The sequence below is a fragment of the Camelus bactrianus genome, chromosome 7 (genome assembly GCF_048773025.1).
Source record: "Camelus bactrianus isolate YW-2024 breed Bactrian camel chromosome 7, ASM4877302v1, whole genome shotgun sequence".
Lineage (NCBI taxonomy): Eukaryota > Metazoa > Chordata > Mammalia > Artiodactyla > Camelidae > Camelus > Camelus bactrianus.
This window is the reverse complement of record NC_133545.1, coordinates 42,734,922-42,757,385: the sequence shown is the minus strand read 5'-3', so window position 1 is coordinate 42,757,385 and position 22,464 is coordinate 42,734,922. Positions and strand designations below refer to the sequence as shown.

General features: G+C 41.5%; 1 protein-coding gene across 1 annotated transcript in view; it reads right to left on the bottom strand.

Moving 5' to 3' along the window:
* The window catches only part of JAZF1 (JAZF zinc finger 1), a 299,755-nt gene that overhangs the window by 46,639 nt on the left and 230,652 nt on the right, over positions 1-22,464 (bottom strand). Inside the window, exon 3 of the mRNA XM_074367315.1 lies at positions 301-497. Within this exon, the coding sequence (XP_074223416.1) occupies positions 301-497 (197 nt within the window). The remainder of the gene's footprint in view (positions 1-300; positions 498-22,464) is intronic.

Genomic DNA, 22,464 nt, shown 5'->3' with positions numbered 1-22,464 from the left:
CTGAAGCAAAGCTAAGACACTGTATCACTTCATACATAACAAATGGTAAAGACCTGAAAACAGCTATAAAACCTTTCTCACATACATATTAAAAACAATAATTTACAAATATTCTTCAGTAATAAATAGATGAATGGATCAGTAAACTCTACAAAGACCAGTAAAGGGTCAAAGAAGAGGTGGGTATGAATCATCATCATCTGTCCCCGGTCCCCCAGCACACCACACACACACACACACACACACACACACACACCCACCCACCCACCCACACGCCCCCCCGAAGGCAAAGCCACTCACCGGTCGGGGTGCTGCTGCGGAATGAAGAGGAGGGGGTGATGGGCGGGGTCACAGGGGGAGTAAGGCTTCCGCTGCTGTGTCGTGGTGGAGTGGACACGTTCCCTCGAGACACGGAGCTGGACAGGGTCAGTGAGAGCTTGGGCTGAATCTTCTTCTTCAGGGACTCTTGCTCTCGGCGGGCAGCATCTGTCATGAATCTGCAGCAACAATGGAAGAGACCGTCCATGAGTAACCGGGACCATCTCTAGGGAAGGAGGAATTATGACAGTGAACCTGAGTTTGACAGATGCTCCAGCCTGGGAAAGGGGCTTGTTCACAGGTCTGCCCCAATTTCAAAAACTCGCAACAGCTTCCCTTCTCCTATGAGATGAAGTCGTCTTCTAGTGTGTTGTGCTAAGGTTCCTCAAAGTAAGAACACTTTCTTCCCTGGGCAAACCTTCCCTACAGGAAATGAACACACACAGACTTTAATCTGTACTCACTGCACTGCCTTCAGTTATGACGCTGCCTCTCAAGGAAGGTCCGCTCAGCCCTTAGAAAGTACCCCTGTTCTCAAAGTTCCCTAGCCACCCCCAGGCAGAGAAGACTTCCTCCACCTGTAAGTCAGTAGTATTTCTTGTTTGTGCCACTGACCATATATGGCTTCATGAAAACTGGTTCTTTTCTGTATTACTCTGGATTCTCATATTGTTATTTGGGTTTTTAAGACTTTCTTGGCTGATGAAGGTTTTGTCTCCCCAGTCATTAACTGACAAGAAAGGACTCAAGTCCCTGTAACATTGCTAGCACGCTGCCAAGCACATGCCAGTCAACATTTACAGGGTGACTGAATAAATCTGCCCAAGCAGAACCAAGAAAAGGGGGCGAGTTTAGTACATGGAGGAAGGTCACTGAGCGAGATCGCCTTATGTTGTGACTTTATTAGTCATAAAGGGACAGGTGACTTTTCCTGATAATTTCACTTTGGAAACTTCAGTTATTCTTTCAACACTTCTCTTACGTTAGGAATATTCCAACTTTGTTCTTTTCGCACTGTAATCTAGCATGTCATAAATTCATGTAATAAGAGATTTAAAACCATCTATGAAATGGTTATCTCTTAGCTAAATAGCAAATGTCAACTGCATTTCTGAAAACTGTGACAGAAAGGCTAGTGAATAGAGTATTAGAAGGTGTTTAGATGATAAAACAGCCATCTGTGCCCAACGTCAAAGCTAAGAACAAAAACATAACTGTAGCCCCAAGTCCTTTCTGTTTGCCACCCTCCCATCAACTGTGTTTTGACTATTTTAATACAATTCATCATAAACAAATCTCACTGTGCTTAAACATAGTATTTTACCCAACCTACTTCACATTCTGCCTACCAAACTCCTTCATACACAATGGCGTAGTTAGTTCTCATGCCTGGTAAAACTCAGCGTTCCTTAAACACCCAATGAAACAATATTCCAATATTATTACAGTGTCTTAAAATGTCTACTTTTACACTTGGAACATGAATGCACGTTTCTTGAAGGGCTTTTGCAATGCAATCTAGATATACAAACTGGATTTTATATGTTGAATCAGACTGTAATAAAGCAACACGCTTTGTCTTGAGCTCTTAGGTTGTGCTACAAGATGGTGATGATTTAAAAAGAAGAAAGGAATGATCACGCAAAACAGAATTGTTTGCACCTGGTAGCCCAGTACTCATTTATTTTCAGATCCAAAGTTGGTTCTGCTGCTCTTAAAACTGCTTTTTCCCCCCTCATAAGCCTCTACTCAAAATATGGACTCCAGAGACAAGCAAGGAACTAGCTCTTTCTCTTGCTGTTCTAAGGACAACTACCACCTGGTGCGGAGCGGAGCCTCTCCAGCTGGGTGTGTGGGGTGGCAGGGAGCAGGCAAAACCAGGGGTGAACGTACTGCTTCTTCCAGGAAGACCAAGGGCTCTCAGAGTAGGTAATTCAAGTTAGTTTTTTAAACAGTGAGAAAACACAGATATGCTATGGCACGGAATGCACAATTTACATCTTGCGTTGCATCTTCGTTAAGAGCCGGACTTGCAGCTAGGCAGGCCGTGGTTCAAATCCTTGGCTCTGTTACTTGCTATGTGACTTAAGGCAAGTTGATTAACCTCGCTAAACCTCAGGTTTATTCTCTGTAAAATGGGACTTATAATTGCAGGTAAAGGGTTAACATACCTCTTTTCCCTTTCTGCAAGAGACTTTGATCTTTGGTTAATTCTGGTATGCCAAACACACTACTGGGCTTATGATAAGACTGGCCCCGGTCTGGTGAATGGCATCTGGACAATCGATTAGTCCATACCTGATAGGAAGCCTGAGCCGTGGGCTTCCTAAGCATGGCCGTCTTGTACCTGAACAAGTCCCCTGCAGGGAACTGGGGAGCATGCCCAGGGAGGGTCGCAAGGACTTTGATTCCAGGGCAGCTCCCACCTCTGCCAAAGGGGCATCTATATCTGCATCGGGACAGACTGCCCTGTGTCCCAGCGAGAACTTCACAGAAGACCTGACGCAGCCCTGCTGGCAGGTGGTGGCTCTGCCCTCAACTCCCCTGAAGAGACCTAGTGCGCCCGGTAGCCCCTGGTTACCTTGTGAGTCTGAATGTTCCTGATGGAGGAAGATCACCTGCTAGTGGACAGGGTAATAACAGTGCTGACTTCAGAGGACTGTTGTGAGGATTAAACGAGGTATCAGTGCCTGCCATGTTGGAAGTGGGTGTTATGTTAGAGAAAGCTTCATAAATGTGGTTATGTCGGTATATCCTGTCTACCTGACTCCAAGTTCCCTGAGGATGTGCTGCATGCTTCTGGCTCTGAAAGCACCTGGTTCGTGTCTCATGTCTAGAAGGATGGATTATGGAACAGCAGACCAGGAATCAACCAAGACAGCACAGAGTGTCAGAAAGAAACTCTTGCCAGAGAAAGAGAGAGAGAGAGAGAGAGAGAGAGAGAGAGAGAGAGAGAGAGAGAGATTGAGATGGAGAGGCTCTGCAGTGTCTACTCTTACTCTGGTAAAAAAAAAAAAAGTATCAACAGCTCATGCTTTTTATTATAAAATAAATACTCTTACAGCTCAGATATAAAAACAACTATAAACCACCACAACGGCATGCACACGCATATCCCTCACCTTCACCCCCGCATGGGTTTGGTCAGCTATGGACAGCAATCTATTTTTGGCTTATATCTGCTAAGTGCTTTCCAGAAGCAAGAATGAGGCACCATGTTAAAAGCATTAAACATGAAACTCATAAAACACTTCTGCCAATCCTTCTCTCCCTCCACCCTCCCTCCTTCTCCTTGGATTGGTGGTTATGAACTTACAGCTATACCCATAAATCATGGCAACCTTGCCACACCAAGACACACAGCTGCAGAATTTACTCCCGGTGACAACACCCACGTGCACAGACATATACACCCCTTGGGAGTGCCGGATAAAATTCACCAGTTTCTCCCTGGCAGTGTTGCACTGTTCCTCTCCCACTTATCAACGGTACTTTATGTATTTTTTTGAGACTTACTTAAACCCTAAAGTTCCCAAGCAACATTCCATCAATATGTTGTCTGTCAAAAGATGTGCGGATTCCCAATGGTAAAGAATCATTTGGGGAGACAAGTTTATAAAGAACCTGATGAGACTGCAGCCAAGAACTGGGCTCTGAGCATTTTCCACCTTCAAGGGCAGCTGCTATTTGACACATCCTTGAAGGAACACAGCCCAGATCTTTCCATCATCAGGATTAGAAATGTTTCTCCTGTATCCCCACAGCTGAGAGGCGTTCGGGCTTGGGAAGTCATGTCACTCTGTGGTCTGATGAGTTTTTCTCAGCGGGTCTTGACATGAGTGGTGATCTTTTCTGAGGCCCTCAGTAATCACAGCCAACGTGGGGTTTTAGAGCAGGAAGGAACCTGGAGAAGATGGATCACCTAGTCCAACCTCCTCATTTTTCAAAGTAACTGGGAAATGAGGTGAAGGGGCCTGCCCGTTCAAGGTCACTTTGCTGGCTGGTGGTGGAGCTCGCATCCAAGAAGTCACGCCTCAGGACTAAATCAAAAGTTCCTGCTCTACCGGACTGCCGTGGGGACATCAAAGAACCCTGAGCTTTCCTGTTTTTGCTTCAGAGTCATGTTTTCAAAGTTGGAAGGGGTTAAGGGGCCAGAGTTTAGGGGCTGGGGAAATGCAGAGGGAATTCCTCTGGGGGTTCACATGTTGGAAGTGGGGCAGTTGGAGGAGCAGGGGGCTTCATCCTCTCAGCATCTGCCATATTCTGCTGTGGGGGGCCCCTTGGCTCCTGGGGGACCTGGATTTGTAGCCTCCCTGGGCTGTGATGGGGAAGGCTGGCTGTGCCCGCCTCCCCGAATTCTTCCTGTTTTGTGATGGGAAGTGTTCTAATCTTGTAGAGTAATGTGCCAGTGTGGGCTCATACTGGCTTGTGAGAGTTGATCATTAAATTTTTAGGGATTTTGTAAGCCAGTTGTTAAACACACCTATTATTAAAAATTCAAGTATGTGAACTTATAATTAAAACAAGTATACTAAAAACAAAGGTAATAATACTCAAAGTTTCTAAGTTCTTCATAATTTTACTCCACTTTTACTATTATTTCTGTTATTGTTATTATTTCTGTTATTGTTCTTTCCCTTAAAACTGCCGTATCTGTCTGGTAGAATCACTATATGGTGGTGTATGCTACTATACGTTTCTTCCCAAATCTGTGCAGCAATATAATGTCGGTAGCTTGAAACTGACCACGATATAGGAGTATTTACACCGCAGAAATTGGTGAATATTACAAATTAGGGTTTTTCCCCCAATCCGAGAGTCAGCCATTAAACATGTACCAGTATACCTGTAATTATTATTATTGTTTTTTTTAATGTGGAAAAAAAGCATTTGAATCAGACTCCGTGACTACTCCCTAAAGGAGCTAACTGCGGAAGAGATGAAGGATGGATCAAGAAAGGATTTTCTCTTAAAATTATAATAAGATCTTTCATTAAAGGACACTTATAGAAAAAATTATATGGATTTGTGACTTGAGTTTAAAAACATTGTTAAAAATTCCAGAATTCACACACACACAACTGAGGGTACATATTTATGAGCAAAGTTTAAAGAAGAATAAAATGACAATCTGTGTCCTCACCACTCAGCTTATGAAGAAAAATAGAACCAGAACTTTTGAAGTTTCCAGATACAACTATGGTTGATTTTTCAGGGTATTTTCCTTCTAGTATTACTTTTCTACACATAGAGAGAACTGGATTTATTTCTTAAAGAAGAAAAAAGAGTCACTTGAGGGTTCATTCACTGTTGACTAACAGCCTGGAAACCTGTGGTCAGGCAAAGTCATGTTTTCATTTTGAAACCGAAACTGCCGTAAGATTAATTTTAACTTTCCTACAAATCAGAAATGCCCAAGCTACTTTAATTTAATACGGTCATTTGTAGTAATATGTGTTATTGCTTGGGGAAGTACATATTCCTTAAGTAAATTTTCAAGACTCCATTATAAATCTTTTAAATCCGTAGACCACAATGTTCATTCAGTCTGACATGTTAAACGTGGAAACATGAATATAACACCACAGGGGGAAAATGTCAAATTGCTGGTCCATGGAGACCAGTTTCAACCACAAACTCAGGAAATTCACAGAATTCGCTGGAGCCTGGGCAGAGCCCCCACCGCCACCTCACTCTCTGGCCAAACACCTGAGCCCAAGTGTCCTGCTGGGGCCAAACCAATGGGCTTCCCTGGCTTTGGAGAAGCCGACGATCGAAGTGACCGCTCAAAACTTGAGTCTCTCTTAAAATCTTGAAAAGGATCCAAGCTCTGAGATGCGGTGTGGTTTGCTTGTTGTAAGACTCTGGAGAGGACGTGTGGTCCAGAGGCCTGAGCTGTGCATCATCTCATTCTGGGGTGAAGAAGCGGGTGGCCTCCAGAAATCCCAGTGCTCTCCCACAGTCTGGCTCTGGTGTTTCTACTTGTTAAAATTGAGCAGTTTTGGCTTTATGGATAGAAGGAATATATCACCCCTACGCTCTTTCCCGGCTCCAACAGTCCATGATTCCAGCAATAGCATCATGCAGTGCTTCCCAAACTTTTTCTGACCTCAATCCATTAGAAGAAATGCATCTCATGTTGAGAGCCTGTACACACATATGTGTAATTAGGTCAACAATCTGCAATTCTGAAATCTCCAGAGCTCTGAAAACTGGACAATTTTTTTATGTTTGGCAGCAAAACTCACGGGGAGACCAACTCTGACATGAACTGCTTAAAGGCTATTTGCACTTTATTTATTGTATTTAGTGTGAATATTCATATGCCTCACTGCATATTTGAATGTGTTTGACTACAGGGGGCTGTCCCAGATCTTGTAGGGAGTGCTATGTAATAGGCAGTGTTTGCACCATATTATCTTTCCAAAATCAGAAAACATATGAATTGTGAAACTTATCTGGAAGCAAAGATAAAGCATTTTTATGTAAATATCTGAAACAAAGATTTCATGCAACAATCCTTACTACATGTGATATACTCTGCAATTTTTCTATTCTATTTCATTTTAACAAAAGATCCTGGCATGACCATCACACTAATTTCTGTACCTATTAACAGATTATGGCCTGCAGTTTGAAAATATGACCTTAGCAGTTCAGAGATGGGCTTTGTAGATAGACTGTTTAGATGCTAATTTCTCCTCTATGTTCTCCAGCTGTGTGACCTTGGGCACTTACCTAACCTCTCTGTGCCTCAGTTTTCTCACCTGAAAATGGTGAAAATAATGCCTATCCTTACAGAGCTATTGTGAAGATTAAGTGAATTAATATCTGAAAAGCACTGGGAACAGGGCCTGGCACTCGCTGTCTGACAAATGTCATAATGGATGTGAACACCTTTGTTCTGGAAATCCTAATTTACAAGTCTTTCATCTCTGACACAGCAATTTGGTTACTTCTGAGCTGAACTACCGAGTATTAGGATAATTTCCACCATTATGAATTCCGCTGATTCTGAAAGCAAAGAGCCACCATCACTGATTCTGCATGCATTGATTAAACCACTGCTTCAATCATAGGTAAATTTGAAAAGACAGTTACAGTAGCTGGAATACAAACAGGAGGTTCCTCTCCTTAAGGACAATATGCTGGGGCATCTATAAACCCACATACCTCCTTTACTCTTCTGCTTTGATTTCTTGAGAAGACTCCAATTATAGAAGATCTTTCTAGCAGGACAGGCAACAGGAAACCATCTACACAAGCTACTTGACAGAAAGTCTCCCTACGTAGTTAAAGGCTGCCCTCTATTTGGGAGATCCATAAAGCTGAACAAGGCTCTGATGTGGTCCACATCCAACCACTTCAGCTGAAGTTCAAACAGCTTTGTTCTGCCTTTTCAGTGGCCCTTTGGGTATTGCCATTTTTCAGTGAAAACAAGTTTGTGAAACCGAGAAAGCCTTTGAGGAAAGCCTCTAGGAGCTGGCAGATAGACCACGGTTCCAAATACTCCCAAATCTGCTAACTCATTGCTCCAATGGCATTTCTGACTTGACAAGGACAACTGATCTCTCCAGTTGGAAGTACCTCAGGGACTTTTCTTTTCTCCCACCACTACTATGGAAAACCCAGGACAAGTATGGACAGAATGCCAGTAAGGAAGGAAAACAATCCGTAAGACACTAGAAAGAGGCCATGGGAATAATGGGTACATCTCAGCGTGTCATGTGTGGTCCACATGTCAGAGTGTCTAGCCGTTCTAGGTCTCAAAGTAATAATGGCTTTCCAAATGCACATCTGCTAATAAATTCATGGGGCAAGTCTCATTTTAGCAACTTAAAGCCACAGTGGGGTTGAGGGGTGTTTGGTTAAAACAGCTGGCCAGTGAAACATGACCTGCTGGCAGCAAGTGGAGTGATCACTTGTCTGCCCCTCTTCATTAAGAGAAGGGCCTTTTCTGGTGATCAGGAACTTAAGAAACATTCTTTTCAGTAGACAAAAGAAAATGCGGACTCCTGAGTAACACTGATTTCAGGAAGGTTTTAGCACCGTTTCCAACAATCCTATGTTTCACTTCTCATTGTACAGCTATTTTTGCCTCCATGATCTGAGGCCTCCGGGGTGGATTTTGAAGCTTTATAAAATTTTTTGCAGTGTCATCAAAACTCAGAGCCTCTTTTAACATGCTGCTATTAAAATTTTAATGCAAAATAATAAAACTAAAAGCAGCACCAGGAAAAAACCCTACACCATCTGATCATATCAGTTTGGCACTTAACTTCTGAAGGGGTGTGTGTGTGTGTGTGTGTGTGTGTGTGTGTGTGATTTTCATCTGATATTCATATCAGTTGTGGGCATAATTTGTGAAGTACCCAGCCAATGAATCAGATTTTGTTCTTGGGTACCAAACCAAAACTGACAGATTTATTTCATTAAGTGACACTATATATATATATGTATACACACACACACACACACACACACACATATACATATATATATATAATTTTTTTTAAACTAAGTTTTAATCTGACACACACAGGAGGATATAGTTCCTAGACTCTGAGGAGTAGTTCTGGTCTAATCTGCACAAAATACATTAAGACCAGGGCAAGCCAATTTTATATTAGGTCTTGTAGCTAATTTATTTATTTTATTTCTTTTTATTTTTGGGGACAGGGATAGCAGAAAAGAGAAAGAGATAAGGGGAAAAAAGACAAGGGAAGAGGTGACCTTCCTCTTATCTACTCTCCTGGTGATTATATTTTTCCTTTTTTTTTTTTTTTAATTTTTTTTGGGGGAGGGAGGTAATTAGGTTTATTTATTTATTATTTATTTAATGCGGGTACTGGGATTGAACCCAGGACCTCGTGCATGCTGAGCACATACTCTACCACTGAGCTATAACTTTCCCCATTTTTCTTTTTTTAAGGGCACCTATGGTATAGCTTGAATGATCAAAAACTTTTAAAAATATTTATTTAATAACTAATATTGAGCTACCCATTTTTACTGCCAAGCGGTATATCTTATCTATCATCTACCATCACCAGCCTCTCTTTAAGAATAAAAAGCCATTTTAACATAAAATACAGGAAGGATTTAATCTTGGGATAAAATAATCCTTTCATGAGAAAGACTGTTCTTTATTCTGAGATTATAATGACAATAGAAATAACAGAAGAAGAAATTTAAATTTTTTTGAGATGCAGAGACATTACAATACAAAATTTACTTTTATCATTATTTGGCGATCACATCATATGTACATTGTAATATACTGTTCATAATAATATATTGCTTATAATTATTCTCTAGATAGAAGTTTTTAAAAATATCTAACTTTATTTTCTATCATTGCCATTGCTAAAAATTCAGTCTCAAGGAACCCTGAACTATTAAATTTAGGAAACATTTGCAACATGCTGGGCAAACTGAAAGAAGCCAAATACAGAGCAGCCACATCCAGGAGCTTATCCTCTCCAAGAGCCAGGAGAAAGGGGAATGGAGTGCCCCTTTGTTGGGACGCAGAGGGGCAGCGGCTGCTAGATGCCTCTACTCCCAGGCCTGCCCACCCCAGGAAATGTGGAGACTGCAGACCAATGGAAACACACTTATAAACAGTATCATTCAAAGACTGGTAGCTAGCTGTCTGTGAATAGTGCTTAGGAATTAGTTTTTTTTCCTTCTTCTTTAAACCAATAATCTCTTTCCCGGAATTTTAGCACTCAAATGAAATTCATGCGTGGAAGCTGAATAACTGCAATAATGAACAAAATCCCATCCCTGAATACCATTACTTTGTATATTCCCAATAAATACTGGGTATTTTTTCACAACTAAGGAATGAGATAGTTAATCTACCTTAACGAAAGCTCTGGTTCAAGTTCCAGCAATCACTACTTAAAGCCACAGGTCAGCATAAATTATCAGTGAAGCAATTAATTTTGATTTACTTTAGCCTGAACAGAGCAAACCATGGTCTCTTTCATCGTCAATGCCAAGAATAAAAACCACTTCTGAAAACGATGCCCACAAATCTTTAGTTTGATGGCCAACTGGAATATCCCTCTCTTGGCAACTCTCTATCATCCTTTCCATTCCTATTCTACTTCCATCCAATTGGAAATAACCATGGCTATTTCTCGCACATGGTTTTCATTGCTAATTTGACATTCGTGTAAAAACCAATGAACAAAACAAAGAAATTCCATTTTATGAGGTTTTGTGGTACAAAACTACAAATAGCTTTTGAGTTTTCTTGTTTTGCTTCCTCTGGAAATAAATTAAATGAGTTATTTGAGGTTTCCATGTAAACAGCTAATGAGATGATGCATAACTCTCCTCATGAGCTGGGAGAAGTTTAAAAACTAAGAAAAAAATTGGATTTAGAGTCTCTGGAGTTTTAGTTTCAGTATAATTAACAGCTGCGAACACAGCCTGGTGGTTGAAAGTCTAGATTCTGGAGGCAAACTTGTAATCTGATTTAGGTATTCAAGCTTGGGCAAATTTTTTACCCTCTGTAGTCTTGGGATCCTCATTTATAAGACACCCACCTCATTTGTGTCAAGATCTTGTTGAGTAAGTGCATGAAAAGCACTTGGCGCACATAATACTGCACGTCTGTCAGACCACTCAGAGTCTTGGTATTTCCATGGGCGTCGGCCCAGTTCTCCTGACTCTCACCCAGGAATTATGTTAAAAATGTAACAGCCATCTGATTAGATAATTCCTCCATAAGAGGTCATTTGTTGGGAGAACCTAGGCAGTCCATTCTAAGATGAACTTAGAAAGATATCTAAGCCTGGGGTCAAAAGTCAAAGAAAAGTCCTTCTCTGATGCTGCCATGATGTAGGTGAGCTCTTCTGACCAGGTGGGCTGGGTGACAGTCAACTTTTAGTTAAGATGAGGGACTCAGGGTGAATCTACCATCAGGGGACGGGGTGCACATGAGGGCTCTGGTTAAAGAAAGTTTGGGGGTGAGAAAGAGGAGGGGAAGCATGTGGGATGGTAGCGAACTCTCAATGTCAGAGGAGTCCAACTAGGGACAGCTTGCTTATGCCAGGATGGCACACACAGTGGCTCTCATGCCACTTAACAGTCCAGTCAGCTCACGAGGGCCATTGTGACTGGATCACAGCACTTTTGTCTGTGCTGCTTCTGGATTCAGCCTTAGAATCTTTTCACCAGGCCCTTGTTTGCCACTATCCATGAATTAAAGTGACACATAAGCTGAAAGTTTGTGCCCCATCTCTGACTTAGATGTTTCCCCCAGTATCCACTGATATTTCCATTAATATCCCAGTGGAGGCAAGTCCTAACTCAATTGATGCATATATTATCCATCCTTTGACTATCAGGGAGCAACAATGGCAGACAGTAAACAAAATGCTGAGAGAGAAAGCTGACTATGACCAAGACGAGAGCTGTCCCCAGAGTGAAGCAATGTTATTAAGTGCACACTCAGGTAACAGCACGCATTCATGAGTACAAATATAAGGCCAAGTGCTCGTTCAAATTTATTTCTGTAGATGTGACTCACTTATACAGAGAGTAGCAGTCAGACTAGCATTGTTTGGGAACAGACTGGAGTCAACAGAATTTTCTTCTTAAATGGATTAATCCAGTTGGGCAGGGAAACTATTTTGAGGGCAAAGTCATTTCTATACATGGGCTGTCCCTTTTTCAAAGTATACATACGCGGGCATGACAAGCTGATAGACCTCAAGTCTCACAGGCCTTGGAAGCTGATTGTTTTCAAAGTAATTTTTCTTTCCTTTTGTTGCAAAAATTCAGTTAAACTGCTTCTGGACTAAAGGGCTTGGTGTTCCCGGTTTTCTAGGAGGCTTCCACTTGATAAATGTGGTTCAGTATTTGCTTCTTCAGATAAGTACACACACATTTGAGGACTAAATAATCATTTTTAAAAAATCAAAGGGGTGTGACTTGGTGAATGTCACACAAAGATTAGGTGGCATAGCTAGAATTAGAAACCTTGTGGTTTAATTTTATCGTTCTTTTAAAAATTTAGAATTATCTAATTAAACATGTTTGAATTCTATGCTACTGTATTCCATTTGTCAAGGAAGTAAGTTAAAATAATGTTTATAACTGTATCAACATTTGAAGATGACTAGAATATATTTGAAGATAGAATGCCTCATTGGTGATTAATATACAATGCAGACAAATATATACAGAATTTAGTTCAAAGTGCTAAACATTATTCAAATTATTTCATTTGACTCTTTTCTAAAAATGTGCCATTTACCCACTTTCTTCCTTATCTTGTGTTAACTCAAGCGGGAATGTGGCTTAGAAACAGGATAATAAATAAAGGAGGGCGAAAGAAGGTAGAAAGGAAGAGAGAGAGAAGGAGGGATGGGAGAAAACAAAGTCTTGGATCCTGTCTCCAGAAAAACATTTACATGTACGCAGGCACACACAAACATTTGAATAAAATTAAAGTTGTTCACGTAAACCCATAAATTACAGATTAAGAGTTTTATCTTACTTCCATGGTCAAAAATTCTAATGATTCAAACATTTAAACACTGTATGATAATCTAGAGTGTATAAGCCATTTCCTACCTATTCAAGTTTAAATCCCTCATTTCAGCATTCAAGATTCTCTACCATCTGTCCTGATTTTTCCTGACTAGTCTAAATACGATTGCGTAAGATTTAATATTAATTAAAAAGTAAGATTCTAAAAAAAAAAAAATCAAAGGGGTCTGAACTTCTACATCTCTTCTTCCTGCTTGAGTTAACTCAAGAAGCTTGGGACTACTAAAGATACTCGGTAAACTGTAAACCATGCATCAGTATTGGGGGAAAGAGGATGACGGGGTTGAGGGTGGTGATAATTAAAATTTTTTTATTAGAGCTAATTTCAAAAACACACAAAACTAGAGAGACGCATATGATGAACTGCCATGCCATCAATATTTTGCCTTCTTGGTTAAACTTTCTCCCCTCTTCCCTTTTTAGGCCACGATTATCATCATGTATTTCTCATCTGTGTTCACTGAATCACTGGAAAAATATATGGGGAACAGGGAAAAGAGAAACAAGAGAAAAAGGAAAATTTTTAACAGTCCCTGGGAAATGCCCAATGAAGTTTCAAAATTGAGTAAGATGGTTAGTGGCCTAATTGCAGGGTCTCTCTCTCTCCCTGTGTCACGCACAGAGCTAAACTATAATGCTTGCAGAGTTTGAGCACAATATATTATATATATAGAGTATATGCTGTTGCATGACACATCAAAGGTTATTATTAATTTTGAATGTCTGAGCCAATGACTCCCAACTCTTAGCTCTGGGGGACCCATTATCATGTTGGATGGTGAGCTGCTTTGAATATCATAATGGTACTTCTGGTGTCCTTTAAATTAGGGGGAAAAGGGAATAACACAAAATTACTACTCAGTATGGCTTAAAAATTAATTTGTATTTTACAGGATCCCCTAATCACCTTTCCTTCATATGTTCCACCTCAAAAAGGGACTTTACAGGTTATTTGGGGAAAAAAAAAATTCAGGATGTGTGTGTGTGTGTTTAAATACAGTGACATTCTTGAAAATTTTAACTGCTAATGAAGTGTTTCTTGGAGGGGCTTCCAGACCGTCTGTGGATTTACAATGAGCAGTCTTTATTTGCATGCCAAAAGCATGCACAAATCCTTAGCATCAGCTGGTTCCCAGAAATACATGTGCCCCTACAATCCTGTTTATCCTGCTGGTTTATTTAGCAAAGCTTTTCTTCACAGAGAGCACAGGCCCCCATTTCAGGCTGGCTAACCTGATTATTCCAAATCCCTAATTAGTGTAATTAAAGCTTTAATGGATTGCAGCCAGGATATAAACCATGCAGCCCCTCTTTAAACCCGTTGCTTGATGAGCGTGCAGGACTGGTCCACGGCTGACGGCTTCCGGGGGTGGGACTGCAGCCCTGCTCTCCCGGAAGGCCCTGGACATCTCTGCACCCAACACCCAGACCATTTCTGCTGCCCAGGGTGTCTCTCCATCAGGTTCACACTCACCAACCAAACTGCTCTCCACCAGTGTTCACCGAAGCAGATGGAGACATCTCCCAATGTTCCTACAGAGCCTAGTTTCCTGGGGACTTTTCTCCTGTCATTACACCCTGGGAAACAAGGTTAATATCCTAACTAAAATAGCTGCGAACAATCTAGAAGAATCTTTGCTAGATCCTATCGGGCACTCTTGTATTAACCCGCCTGCAGAGAATTGCTCAGAACTTTTCCAATAACCCACAGTGTTTTCAGGTGTTCCCTGTGATGGGCAAACTGAGCCATAATGGCTCTGGTGACTTCACCTTATCTAAGCTCCAGATGGATATTTGGAAGTTAACACTGGAGAAGGGAAAAGGATCTACGATTTTAAAAAAGCCTTTACAGTATGTATTACACTCGATGCCTTGTAACTACTACCTTACTGCATCCTCACAACCATCTTGTCAGGGATTATTATCAGTCCCATTTTACAGATGGGAGAATTGAGCAGAGACATCAGGTACTTTGCCCAAGGACCCACAGCTAATAAAATGCTGGGGGAAAGATGTAAGCAGAAACACTCTAGATCTGTGGTGCCCAATCCAACAGCCATTGGCCCTATGAGGCTACTAAGCACTTGAAATGTGGCTAATGTGACCGAGGAACTGAATTTCTAATTTTATTTAATTTTAATTAATCTAAACTTCAATAGCCACATGTGGCTAGTGGCAACCATACTGGATAGCACAGAAATGGAACATTTCCATCATCACAGAAAGTTCTATTGGATGGTGCTGTTATAGCTAATAGAAGTTCAGTTCTGCATATGCTGGGTTTCAAACGGTAGTGGGACATCCAAAGGGTAGAAACAAACAGGTGAGCAACTTAGACTTAGCAGCCATACACCCAGAGAGGAAAGCAGGAGAGCACACGGGGAGGGAGAGGGGAGACAAGCGTTGAGAAGAGAAACTGGGGGGAAATGCCTCCATTTTAGACGGCCGGAGGAAAAGGAGCCCCCGACATCACTGAGGAATAGAATTCTTATACTTTTTTCAGGCTTAATTTATTTCTTCTTACATTTTTAGATAAGCGTTTGGGGAACAAATATTTTGCTTAAGATTGAAGATCTGCCTTTTGCTATAAAAAAGTACACTTGTTTATCCACATGACTGTTTTGTGCAAAGATGTCCTCCCTTGGAAAGGCACGACATTTACGCCCTCCAGCTCAGAGCCGAGTACACCCTGTGCAGGCAAATGTCAGCCCAAGACGCAGCATCCCAGGGCTTTGATGCAACATGCTGGAAGCGGTTCAAATTCAATTCCAAACCATCCACAAACCCCCCTCCTAATGAGATCCCAACAACTTGATGAAATAAAAGCTCTGACACAAGTCCCTACTGTGAAAGGGTACTTTTCGGTGATTTTCGTTTAAACCCCCCTTTCAGCTGCCTGTGGGAGTCTTCATGAAGTTATCTGACCCTCTATTCCTTAGTAATCAGAGAAAAGATCTAATCCTTTGCCTTGCTGGGAATGAAAAGTCCACTCACGATGCCTTCAGGGTGTGAAGTTTTATTTTGGTAAAGTCTGAGATGGAACTCTCTTTTCCCTTGAAGAGGGTGAGAAAGATCGTGGGCCAGTTTCCCCATACTCTTCATTCTATGGGATGGCTGTGCCTGGAACGCTCACTGACTTTAACAGGGAATTTGCCACCCACCCCTGCAGTTGGAGGTGTATGCAGAGAGGCAGGAAGGACAGTTGGTAGTGAGAAAGATATGAGCAAGGCGATAAGATTAAGGTTAAAATTAAAACAAAAAACTTGAAATTTAGAGTTCTGAAAAGCCCATGAAAACATTTCCAACTTTTCCCGCTATATAATTTACAGTGGGGCTTTGGTGACTACTCACAGCGCAAGGGGCCCTAAAAATGCCCAACACAGAACTGGGGAGAGAGGAATTTGGGGGATTAAAATGCAAGAAGCATGCAAACAAAATGCCAGTGTTGCCTATTAAAACTGGGAAAAGACTGGAGGACGCCAAAATTAAGCTCCCATTCTCCCCACCCTCGCTCCTGATTGTCACGGGGAGGGTTCGCAATCATGGTGCTGAATTTATACACAGCCGGCTTCTGCCTCGTTTGTGTAATTGACCACACTTTCTGTGTGTGTGCATCACTCCCTGGGAGAACATGAGGAGTTTGCGAGGAGACGAGGAGACATTATCTCTCTCAGGATACCTGGGAGCCTTTCAGTGAGTAATTCATTGAATGCAACCCCAGTGCTTTTGAAAGAGTTGATTCATCTCCTGAGGGTCCCAGAGAATGTGCCTCATCAGGCCTAACAGGACCATGGGGAGGTCATTACAGAATAACTTACATGATTTTCTTTCCTCTTTTTTTTTTGGTAACCAAATTGACTTTTTATGATCTTTTTAATTTAAAAATCCCTACCACCTCAATGCAATGCATTGTTAAGAAAAAACAACAACAAAAAACCAGAATAAGGCCACACCTTTCGGGCAAGTAGGACAGGTGAGGAGAGAGTGGTCACTTCTAAGGCCTGGCTTCTCTGGTTCTCTGCCTGTAGGAGGAGGAAGAACGTGGACAGGGAGACCCTGTTGTGAACAGCACTGGGTGAGCCAGGGCTGGGTGACCTAAGAGGGGCACCGAGGAGCTGGACGTGGGCACACTTACTACACTAAGGATGGAAACTCCTTGTTCCCTTCAGGCTGCATTAGAGCTCAGCTGAAACCCTTCCTTCCCTTTCATCCCTTGCCTGATTGAAACTTCCAGAAGAAGGAATTCCTGCCCACTTATGGGAGCCCTTCTAGAAGCCCCATTCCTCTCATATGCAAGCAAAGAGCTGCTCTGGTCACTTTAATTCTCACCTGCCCTCCTTTTATATAATAACTGAAGCCTAATTTCTCACTCGTTCTTGGTGAGGTTCCTCCTTAGGACGGGTTTTGGTGCAGAAAGATAAAGATGGGAACTGCAGATGAGACCCAGGTCCAGCTCTACGACATGCTAATCACATGCCTGTGATCACACTTTTAATCTCTCTGGGTTTCAGTTCTCTTATCTGTAAAATGGGGTCATGATTTACTCATTTATTTATTCTACAAGAATGAATGGTGACTTTCCAGGATCCATACAGGACAATAAAACAGAATGACTGACAAGAAGGGCAGAAGTAGGGCAAAAACAAGGCTGGGGACATAGTGTCGAGGCAGGGGTGGGGCTAAAACAAATGGGGCTGAGACCACCCTAAGACATAGTTGCTGCGTGGGTTGAACGTTCCTGAAAATCCTTGTAAATTGGAAAATTGTGAACGAGTGTAGGGAATTGCTCCCAACATTTTCAGCAGCTACTGAGCACAGGACTGCGTGTGCTGTAATTCTACTTAACAAGTATTTATGGAGGTCCAAGGGCTGAGGGAGACACAGACAGGAGTGTGCCAGGTCCCGGGTCGCCAAGTGCTGACAGCAGCCTGGTGCGGGGCGTCTAAGGGACAGTGATCCTCCAGCAGAACGAGGGGAGGCTTCCCGCAGAGGCTGTGTAAGGTGGGGCCAGGGTCGTGGAATATTAAGAACGGTGGGCAGTCACCCTCAGCTTCTCGCTCTTTATGTCTGTGTGAATTCCGTGCACCTCGTTTCCAAACTGCACTTCTGACTCTCATGTGTTAGGCACAACTGCCAGGAAAGCAGCACTCACGTCTCTTAGTAAAAATGGAAAATCCTGCTCCCCAGCCAAGGATAAGAGGGGAGTGTGGCCAACACTGACCTTGCCATCCTTACTCAGTCTCCCACGTAGACACCCCACTGCTCAAAAAGGACTGGATGAGACTAACTTTCATTTTCACACAGGGTTGTTCGAGAATCTTAAATATCTGTTCAACCTTGACTCCTCTCGTGCTCAACATCCCCACAGAAAAAGGGCCTCTGAATTTCCCAAGACGTGCTCAGGGCTCACCACTCTTTAGAATCTCCCCTCTGCTGGGCTGGTGGGACCTATTTTCATTTGTGGCAGTAACCGGAGTGCCACTTACTTCAAGAATTTTAGCTGGTGAAATGAGCCTGAGCTCTTAAAAGCAAGGATTAGACTAGGCTCGGTAACCCATAAGAGGGCCACCCCGGCCATTTTAGTTGTAATTGCTGCTAAGAGTTTACTATCGGGATGATCCCTTCAAGCAGGACCTATTAAAAAAATAATCACCATCTGCTAGACTCCCTTCTTTTTTATTAAACCAGTCATTAATTACTGGTAACAACGAATTTTGCCTGGATTTTATTGAGTAATTATAGAATAAACAGGAGAGGCGATCTAGCTTCCTGCCTTGCTGAGGGCACGAATTCTTTATAATGCTATGTTTCAAAAGGGGGCTGTAATAAACCACCAAATTCCATTTAATATGGTAATTATAATTCTCAAAATTCATCCTTCCTGTGGTTAATGAGTGCCTTCTTTCAGCTTAGCTCAGTCTGACTTCAGCTTGGGTCATTAAATAGCAAACTAGTTTTCACCCACTGGTAACAATAGATCTTTCATGGGTTATTGCCTAATTAATTGAGGTGCATAATTTGATCACTACAACTTTTTAGAAATTTCATATTCCAGGTATCACATAACAATACGCTACTATTATAGAGTAATTTAAAATGGAGAGAGTTTTAATGCTTCCACTAGAACAGGTTAATATATTATCCCGGATAAGGGAAAAGTGCAAAGTTTTACCAATGTTTTTTGACTATAACATTTAGGTTAAAACATTTGAAACAAGTCATTAATTTAATAACATGCTCATCCAAAACAAATCATAACTCATTTCTTTTTACTGCAAAAGTAATTGAGTAATGAATAATGAAAATCATCCCACTGAAAAGGGCAGTAAATATGTTGACTTTATTATTAATACTCAATTTTGGTTAATAAGGTAGCTATTAAATTTGAAACATGATGGACTTGATTTATTGACTTATTCAAGATAACAGTGAAATACTATCTAGTAAATACCAGGGTTCTTGCAGGAGAAGATCAGATCATGAAACAAATGAATTCAAACTGAAGTTTCAGCTCACATTTATAACTATTTGACCTCAAACCTCTTCTCCCTGTTGTTCATATGTTCCTTAAAAGTGTTTTAATTCTGTGTATACATGTGCACATATGCATGTATGTGAGAGAGGAGGGGAGAGGGACCTAAGAGAGCTTCCCACATCACTCTGCACCCGGATAAACTTGAATTCTCTGTTGAACCAGTATTGGTCTGGTCACTCTTAGACTACCCAAAAGGAGTTCATAATAAAATACCAAGAAGATATCAGTTACACCTAAAAGGTGGTCTCAGCCTAAGACTCGAACACAACATTTTAGTAATGGTTCAGGGAAAAGTGAAGAAAAAATCATTAAATGTACAGAGCACTAATGGAATGTGTTTTTTTTTAAACTCCTGTAAATTTAGGATTACAGTTGTTTCTTCAGTTATTCACAGCAGTTTTGTTCTATAAAGTTGCTGCAAACACTGAATTAGCTTCCACTGTGTCCCAAGTACTGATTTTGGGTTTACTAAGAAATTTCAGTGAGTGGGTGAATTCACAAATATGGAACCTGCAGGTGATGTGGACTGACCGACTGTACCTTACATCACAAGCTTATACTGCTCATTCATCCAAGTATTATATTTGCTTATCTGATGTAATTCTCCCTTACAGGACAACCTCAGCCCTATCACAAGCCCTTCACGCAGTGGCAAGGCTCAGAACATACACACTTTATTTATTAAAGCCTGAAAAATTCTGGGAATTACTTATTTTTAGAAAAATTAGAAGAGTGGTTAAAGCTTCAAGTAATATATATTTTGGGGACATTCCAAGTTCTTGTCAAACATTTTCTTATTTATCTGCATATTTCAGAGAAGGGCTTTGTTTCACACTAAGAGACATTAAGTAACATCCCGGGTTTGTATGGCTCCAAATCAACAACGCCATTTTTGACATAAAAGATTTAACAAAAGATTTCTTGCCTATTACCTTCATGGGAAGGATAGTCACAACTTAATGTTATGGATCATATAATATAACATCTCTATCTACGAGAGTTGAAATTCACTTAAAATATTTTTTAGTAGTTTTATGAACATCTGGGCCAGAGATCACAAATTGATGGCCTAGGGGATGCTGACCCAAGGTTAAAAAGTGAGATTTCTCATGGCAATCCAGATTTCCAGATTCCTTTGGAAAATCAGCAACTCTGGCATCACTGGGCCTGAATTCTTACACAGCAATGAGCTGAACACAGAGAAGCAACCTGCCTCCCACATACGGGGCGTGAGCTCTCAGAGTCACTCCCTATTTTTCTAGTCCCCAGCCAGCTCTATTCATTTACATCATCTGCCTGATATTCCTAAGCAACTGAATTTCCTACCCTTTGCCTAGACATACAAAACTTCAACAACACTTATTCAACAAATAGTTATTAGATCGTCACCCTTTCTGAGAAGAGCCAGCTAAGCCTCCCTCCCATTTGGAGAACGTCACCTAGGTAGGAAGTAGGAAAACCAGTATCTGAACAAAAAAAGTCACCAACAGATCAGTTACTCTCAATGAGGGAAGGGACGAGATGAAGTTTTGAAATGCACCAAAAGGATTTTGGTTGGCAAGGGCCAATACAAATGATGTTCCTCCATGAGAGAGTTGCACGTGTGCATGAGTGTGTGGGGCAGACCTCAGGGAAGAGCCACGACATTAGATGGTATTTGTAGTATGCACTGACTGTGAGAGCATCACGTTAATTATTTAGATAGGAAGAAGTGGATTCACTTTGGGAAGAATTTTTCTTGTATTGGTAAGTTGACTAGAGAGACATGCCTTCTTTTAAAACATATTAATACCCTCTGATGGGTTTTGAATGTCATTAAATATATCTTTCAGGGCTCATCTGCCCCTGGGAACATGTACAGATCTACCTGCAAGGGGGCCAATTTATGAGCTAGTGACCTTATCACTGTTCCGGGTTTCACAGTTGACGTATCTTCCGCCTGCTCTAAGGAGGGCCTGGCTATGCAGCAATGTGAGCAGAGACCGATTCACTGATGCTCTGGAACTGAGATGGGGGCCCTGGACAACAAATTTAAGCTTGTTGGATATCCTTGTTTTTGAATTTGAAGCTCTCCCTAACACTGAGCTGAATGTCTAGAACAAAAAGGTTAAACTTTGATACAGGAATTGTATACATCTGGAGAATCAATGAGCTAATAGGGCTGCCTGCACAGTCAAAGGGGGTCTTAGACTAGAACAAAATAGCAGGGGACAGTGATTTGGGTTTCCCTGATCCCCAGAGAAGAAGGTGCCTCCTGAGAGCTGTGGCAAAGCAAGGAGAAATTTAGTGGAACTGTGGCTCCACAGCTGGGAAATTTAGTGGAACTGTGGCTCCACAGCTGGGATGCTTTTTGCTGCAAGTAGCCTACCTCAATTACACAGAACTGATCACCTATGAAAATGTAGAGGGTGGTTCCAGGTTGTTAACTTATTCAGGAGCACCCAGGACTCAGGTTCCTTCTCTCTTTTTGTTTTATCATCCCTGGCATGTTGGATGCTCATCTCCTGGTTGCAAGAAGGTTACAGCATCTCCTGTTATCACACCTTTTCCTGGGTCTCCAGGTCTTTTGAAAAGAAAAAAAATTTAACTGAATGAAAGATTCCTTAAATTCTATAGAGCTTTTCAATTTTCAAGTTTCACACATGATTTCATATAATCCCATAATAATCTTTTTCCCCCTTCCTCTAAACTGCCCCTCCCCCTTCCCTCTCCCTACTGGTAACCGCTAGTTTGTTCTCTGTATCTGTGAGTCTGTTTCTTTTTCGTTTTATGCATTAGTTTGTTGTATTTTTTTGATTCCACAAGTGATAGCATTGTATTTGCCTTTCTCTGACTTATTTCAAGACACGGCCTTTTTAAAAGATAGTGAGGACCTTTTCCTTACTCTCCAACCTAGCATACTTCCCCTCATGTTTCACTGGCTAAACCTGCATCATGGTATTAACTTCATGTCAGTCAGTGTCAAGGAGAATGAACTGGCACCATTAGCTTAGACCAACCTTTCTGACTCAGGCCTGGGGTGAAGCCTATGAATTTGTATTTCT